Raw genomic sequence first — 6325 nt, 5'->3', positions numbered from 1 at the left:
GTCTACCCGCTCCAGAATGGTTCCTAGGAGGCTCTGCCCGTTCCTGTCCCCCTCCTCCTCCTCGCTTGCCGATGCTCCCGAGGTCTGACCTTTCGTCAATAATTCCTCTTCCAAAGCTTGTGTTTCCATGCTACGCTGGAAGTCTAAGCGTGCTCGTTCCAGCAGTAATCCCCACGCAGAGTTCCAAAGGTACGCTTTCGTCTCTTTGGATCGCCATCCCTCGCTCGCGTCCTCCTCCCCGTCCTCGCTATCGGCCTCGGTGCTGGTGTAACTGCCCCCTTCTGTCCATTGCCTGCCATCCTCGCCGGTCCTCGGCACTTTGCCCTGCCCGCCTAGCTGGGGCAGTGACTCCTGTGGAGGCCGACCTGCGCTTTCGGTCGACGTAACTTCCAACGCGGAAGTGGGACGAACCCGGGTTCCATTCCGACTTCCCCCATCCACAGATCCACGAGCCCGCGGCCGGCAAGGTAAGTTTAGGCGGAAGCACCTGCGGTGAAAAGTAATGCACCGTAGTGGCGATGAGTGCAGGAAAGCCAAGTCGGTAATCGTTTTCCCAAGCTGAATCCTCCAAAGAGACAGCTTAGAGTATTCCCCTGTTTTCCTCCCCCGCCAGCTCTCTCACACGTACCTCTCGCAAGGAAGGCTGAGGTCGCATTTACTCTATAAGCATGTGGTAGGGGGGAAGGGTGTTGATCTCGTTGTTGTAGTCTATCTTTGTGTGAGATCGAATCCCGGATTGACGATACCTCCTCGGCCGCCGCGACGAACAAAAAATAGAAAAGCACCGGACATGCTTGGACACATTACCTTGGCAACGTAGCATTTCTCACAAGCCTCCTTCTTGGACAAAGAAAGAACGTCTTGAAATTTTCCGCGGGAATTCATAGCGATGCATTCCGTGAGGCAAGACCAGATCAATCGTGCGACAACGCTTTCGTTCCTGACTGTGAAAGAGAGGAGCGAAAAGAGATTTAAAGGTCTTTTCCGCGCGCGTCTGTATCCCTACAAGACTCAAAGAGGAAACAAGAGTACGAGGCCTTGAATTTCAAAGCCAACGCGCTCGCTTATGCGCACTGTCTCCGAAGAATAGACTCATAGACAGTCTGTTAGGGTCGGTCGGCCAATAGGGCGGTGTGATGGTACGATCCTATGACGCGGTACCGCACGCGTTTATCGCGAATGGGACGGCCGCGTGGTATTTTCTTCACTTACACATCACAACATTTTTGTTCGAAAACTTACAACATGTCCATGATGGAAGTTCATAAAAGAACACCTCTTGGCTACATAATTCGTTCTATATAGTAAGAGCAAAAAGGGACCTACGGCTGCGCTCATGCGCCCAAAAACTCGATGTCATGTTGTGTAGTCTAAATTGCTCTGCTGTATCCAGTGTACTCGGACGATGAAGCACCACACCATACCACAACCCAATTTGTGATGTACGCATACAAGTGGGTGGTAAGCAACCATGAAAGCGGATGCATCTACCGAGGGTGCGGCAGGACTGCCAGATCCTTTTCTCCAGCAGATACCCCCATAAGGTATGACGTACCCGCTCCCATCGCTTTTTCTCATAATTCGTGCCTGAAAGCAAGTGAGAAGAGAACGAAAGGCTGCACGCAGCCGCAAAAGCTTATAGAATGTCGTGTTGCGTAGCGTTATTTGCAATATTTTAACGGGGAAAATGTGAATGATCAAGCATTACACGATACAAGATATCCCGCTTGGAATCCAAATACATGGTTGATCAGCTATAAGCTATGGTATCAGTGCGGAATCGCTAATAGAAAAACAACTCTACTCGTTGAAGGTAGCTGTTAAGCCCCCCTTGTAGTCAAGGTAGCTCCCGGCTGAAGGCAACATCTGGACGTCGACCCATTTGGCGCCGCAGGTACTTCCCGAGAAGTACCGATCTACGACAAATCAACAAGCACATATGCCTGGCATCGGCAGAGATCAGGGCGGACACTCCCTGTCTACAGGTATAGCGGTAACTGCCTTCCCCTGTATTTGGCCGCACTATGGCACGACTTCCTACAAGATTGCCGTGCCTGTCGACGCACAACACGCTTTCTCTGGACCCACCGAGAGATTCAGGCAGACAGACCCTCCCAAAACCTATGGAAGTGAGGACGTATTTACACCGTCCCTGTCCTCCTTTGCTCTGTTTACGGCCACCGCGACATCCCATGTCGATGCCTGCGGGTCTATGCCGGGAGCAAATTGCTCCAACGTCTATGGGCCACGCTACGAGTCAGTCCCATGCAGAGATATTGAGCCTTTAAGAGAACGACTTCCCTCTCAAACAAACATCTATCATTGCTCCATGATCATGCCTAGTAAGCTGGATCTTCTCCACACCACATAATGCAGCGTGGTATCGGGGTGAGGGGTGTCATTCCCAATGGCAAGGACAAGAGATCTTCGTTACAGCAACGAAGGTAATATGCAGGATGATGCGTGGATCGATGAAAGACAGGAGGGAGGGGAGAAAATGAAATTCAACTCCAAAGATGATGGCAGACGAGAGCGCACTGATAAACCTCAGAAGAGAACCCAGGCCCCGAACATCGACTACTGTCACATGTCGCATGCAGAGCATCTATCGCATTCCAGAAAAGCCGGGCACGGAGGAACGGCGCCTTGGCTCGCGAGCGGCAGAGCATAAAGGAGGAAGAAAAACAGGAGGACCTTGACAGACTGAAAGGATTGGAAATCTTGGTCGAGGCGGCACCGAATGCCATGCTGCTGCTCTCCGATCATATCTCCATTCTCGGGGCTTTTGCAATGCAAGTTGCTGTGTAGCCGACATTTGAGAGTAGTCGACGTTTGGGGCGCGGATTTTCCTGCTCTTTTTGGCCCTCTTGTGATCATCGTGACATCTTCTGTACCTCCCTTCCCTCCTTCCTCCCGCCAAAAAGTGCTGCAAACAATTCAAACTCAGAATACCAATGTCTTGTAGCCGAGACATAAGCTGTGATCTTCAAACGAAACAGACCCGATGGGTGAGCATCGACTGGTGCGTCGAAAGCAATAAAAGCCGCCGCCACATGCCACAGGCACCTACAATCACGCAAAGTGATCATCTTCACGGATTATACGAAAAAATTAGAGGAGATATACAAATATGGCGAGAAAAAACGTTTGCTATCGTAGCAGATAATATGATGAATACTGCAAATCAAAATCCAGGATACGAACAAAGAAAGTATGCTCAAAAAAACGTTCGGGATTATGGTAGCAGCGCTTCGTGGTCAAGGAATTCTACGTTCTCAGTGACCAGGATATTTCGCGAGAGAAATACCATGACAAAAGCAAGACAAGCTTTCACTCCTGGTGCATCTTTTCTGGTTCACCTTTTTGAAGCTCGGCTGCTGCGTGTAGCAAGTAGAGTCCGCTTCCTACTCTCTTCTTAAAAGGAGAAGGCATACAGGATTCTCGAGCATGAAGCGTTCCTAGGTCTGACTTGGGCAGAGACTGCTGTTGTAGCTCTAAAGCTGATACACGCAACATTTGTTGCTGAGGTTTTGGCTGTTTTTTTTGTTGCTGTTCTGATTCCCGTGCTGGATTTTTGATCTGGTGATGACGCGTTGTGCGTGAGTCCACACGTAAATTTAATTGGGACCGCATATCCTGCGTAAGCTCTCCATCTGTTCGCTGCCGCTTCTTATTTCGGATTTTTATTTCTGATCGTTCGTCGTACTGTCGACGTTCAATCAATGGCGGAGAATATAAGAGCTGTTGCTGTTGCTGTTCAACAGGCATGGCTCGTGTTGGTAAATTATCAAACAGCTGCTGCCGAGGATTTCCTTGATTAAGGAGCAGATGGTACTCTTTTTGGACGTGATACAGTTGTTGCCATTGAAGACGGGCTGGCGGTGTTCGTTGCTCCAGTCCCCACTCGGAGACCACTCCAGAGAAGACGCCTGAGGGCAGCGTGAGTAATGAATTAGGTCGACGATGGGGCAGTGTTTGCAGGTTGTTTGTGTGTTTTTGCTGTGGCTTCTGGGTCGTTATTATCTTCTCTACGTCATCTTTAACAGTGTTTCCATCTGGAAGGAGCGTGACTTTACTCGAATACGCTCTTTCCCGTTGCAACCAATCCAATGACATTGCGCTTTCTCCAGAGTATTGGAGCTCATTTGTCCCTATCTGTTCCATCCCAGGGACACCTTTATGTGCTGCGAATAGCACATTTTCGAGAAATTTGCTTTTGACATCGAAGAGACGAGCAGGTACATTGCACGTTGAGGGAGACAAGGAACAGGGTGGCAAGGCGCAGGGGACGTGTAAATTTGATTGAGTCCCAAGAGACAATTTCAGGGCTGTTGAGGCAGGGTAGGTATACGAGTCCACATTCTTCTCCGTATGACTGCACAAAGAATCTTTCTCTACACGAGATGTGACCGGGAGATGAGTGCAGGGAGCGAAGGCTAAGCACGCGATTGCGGGAAAGCTGGTTGTCGATTTGGTGATATCATATTCGCCACTCCCCGGCATTTCTTTTTGTGCGTCACCAAGTAAGGAAGGTGATTCTGCCGCCACACTGACTGTAACAGGGAGGTCTTGGGAGGGGCGTTGCCGAAAAAGGTTGGTTTTGCTACGCTTTTTCTTTTTGTCGGGTTGATCGGTGATGTACCGAGAAAAAGGTACCTTCTCAGTGCGCAGGACAATGTAGACCCTTTGACCCCCTTCACAGTGGGCATAATTCCTTCCCACCTTGGAAAAGCGCACCCACCACAAGGAGATGTTCCCCTCCGGATTGCAAACTTTTAGAAATTCTGAGTGTAAGCACCGTTCTCGCGTCCCTTCTTCTTTTCCTTCCAGTCCCTCTTCCGCAGCAGAGGCGTTAGCTGCAGACCATGCGTTCAAGTTCATGCGAAGCCAGGCCTCTCTATCGTCATGAGCTACAAATGTCGTCAACAAGTAGAGAGGGAGGCAACCACGAGCTATACCTTCGCAGAGGAGGAAATATGGATCAGGGAAAATATTCAGATAAGGCCGGTTCCAGGCCGTTACCACATTATTATTTGAAAAATCGACTTCAATAACCATGAGACCAGTCCTTTTGTCGTCAAGAGCTTTGAAGATAGGAGAAGTTCGAAGTCTCTGAGCATCTTTCAGCATGGCCTCCAGTTCTTGTGCGAGCAGTCCAAGATGTTGCTCATGGTTTGACTGTATTGTGGAGGGGTCTGTGCTGAGAGCATGTTTTGAGTTAGCACAATTTCTGGTTTGTGATTTTATATGCGGGTCGAGTAGGACTTTCGATTTTCCTTCCGGTTTCAGCTCCCCATCTTCCTCGTGGAGAGCCCCCACTATGGCGGCTGTCACACCAAGCGTCAGATCCTTTCCACACAAGCCTGACAGCTTGTCCCAGTAGTTGAGAAGCCACTCAATCTCTTTTTTACACGCTGGTCTCCGCATCTGCACCACCTCAAAGGCTTTTAAGGTTGCCTGGACCATGCATTGCCGGTCCACACGCTCTAGGATCGCACTAAGAAATATTCGACCTTTTTGACTACAATCACGATCGTTTTCATTTTCAGTGTTGTCACGCCCGTACTTCTTGACATCTTCATGAGTCTCATACGAAGCACCTTTAGTATCCATTAGATCTAATTGCGCCCTTTGAAGCAAGAAGCTCCAGGCGGACTTTCTACTGTCTGGTGGTGCTACCCTTTATCTCGTGGCCTCTCCATTGTCCATCTTTCTCATCTTCGCTTATGTCCTCGGTAGTGGTATCGCTACCTGCTCTCATCAGTTGCATAGCTCTGTCATCTCTGCATCCTGTCATAGTGAGTGGGTCAAAGATGTCACTTTGTTCCTTCGGGTAATAAGGTAGGCAAAGGGGCGCCTCCTTCAAGAATGTTGAATTGTTCAATCTTCCTTATCCTTCCTTACCAGGAACAGCAATGCTTTTGTGAATTTGGGGTAGACATGGCAAACATAGTCGGAAGCATCTGCATAAAATTTTGTTTTGTGATGAAACGGAGCCATGAGGCACGCACATAAATTTTCTGATTCCCCTAGTAGTCGAAAGCGATGTGCCGAATGCAGGTTTCGTTCGGAGGACTAGCCGACCATTTCATATTAAAACTCCTACTCCAAGCTTATCTCGCTAGAATCCCTCCTCTCCTTCATGTCAAGCGCTCTTACACCTCGATTGTAATTCCTTTCGTTGGGTTAATTTGAAAGGCCAAAGCACATCAGCGTAAAATCATTACTTACCGTCTGCAGGGTAGACTAATATCGCATTTACGCTGTTTTATAAATATATAAGATGGGAGATTTATCAATTTTCCCCATCGATTGTGTACAATGA

At 48.9% G+C, this 6325-nt stretch overlaps 2 protein-coding genes across 2 annotated transcripts; one reads left to right on the top strand and one right to left on the bottom strand.

The window, feature by feature from the left end:
- Positions 1 to 332: 332 nt before the first annotated feature.
- NGA_0711500 (uncharacterized protein) lies at positions 333 to 948 on the bottom strand (the record flags this gene model as incomplete). Its single annotated transcript, XM_005852602.2, is given in 3 exon segments — positions 333 to 351; positions 366 to 487; positions 808 to 948. 3 exon segments carry the CDS (start codon positions 883 to 885, stop codon positions 333 to 335), a joined length of 219 nt encoding a protein of 72 aa, XP_005852664.1. The 5' UTR covers positions 886 to 948.
- Positions 949 to 3743: 2795 nt separating this feature from the next.
- NGA_0711600 (uncharacterized protein) lies at positions 3744 to 4422 on the top strand. Its single transcript, XM_005852603.1, has 3 exons — positions 3744 to 3940; positions 4195 to 4238; positions 4404 to 4422. Exon 1 carries the CDS (start codon positions 3829 to 3831, stop codon positions 3931 to 3933), a length of 105 nt encoding a protein of 34 aa, XP_005852665.1. The 5' UTR covers positions 3744 to 3828; the 3' UTR covers positions 3934 to 3940; positions 4195 to 4238; positions 4404 to 4422.
- The last annotated feature ends 1903 nt before the right edge of the window (positions 4423 to 6325 follow it).

This window comes from Nannochloropsis gaditana (assembly GCF_000240725.1).
Source record: "Nannochloropsis gaditana CCMP526 unplaced genomic scaffold scaffold1059, whole genome shotgun sequence".
In the NCBI taxonomy this organism is placed as follows: domain Eukaryota; class Eustigmatophyceae; order Eustigmatales; family Monodopsidaceae; genus Microchloropsis; species Microchloropsis gaditana.
Note: the sequence above shows the minus strand (reverse complement) of the source record. Positions and strands in the feature narration are given on the sequence as shown.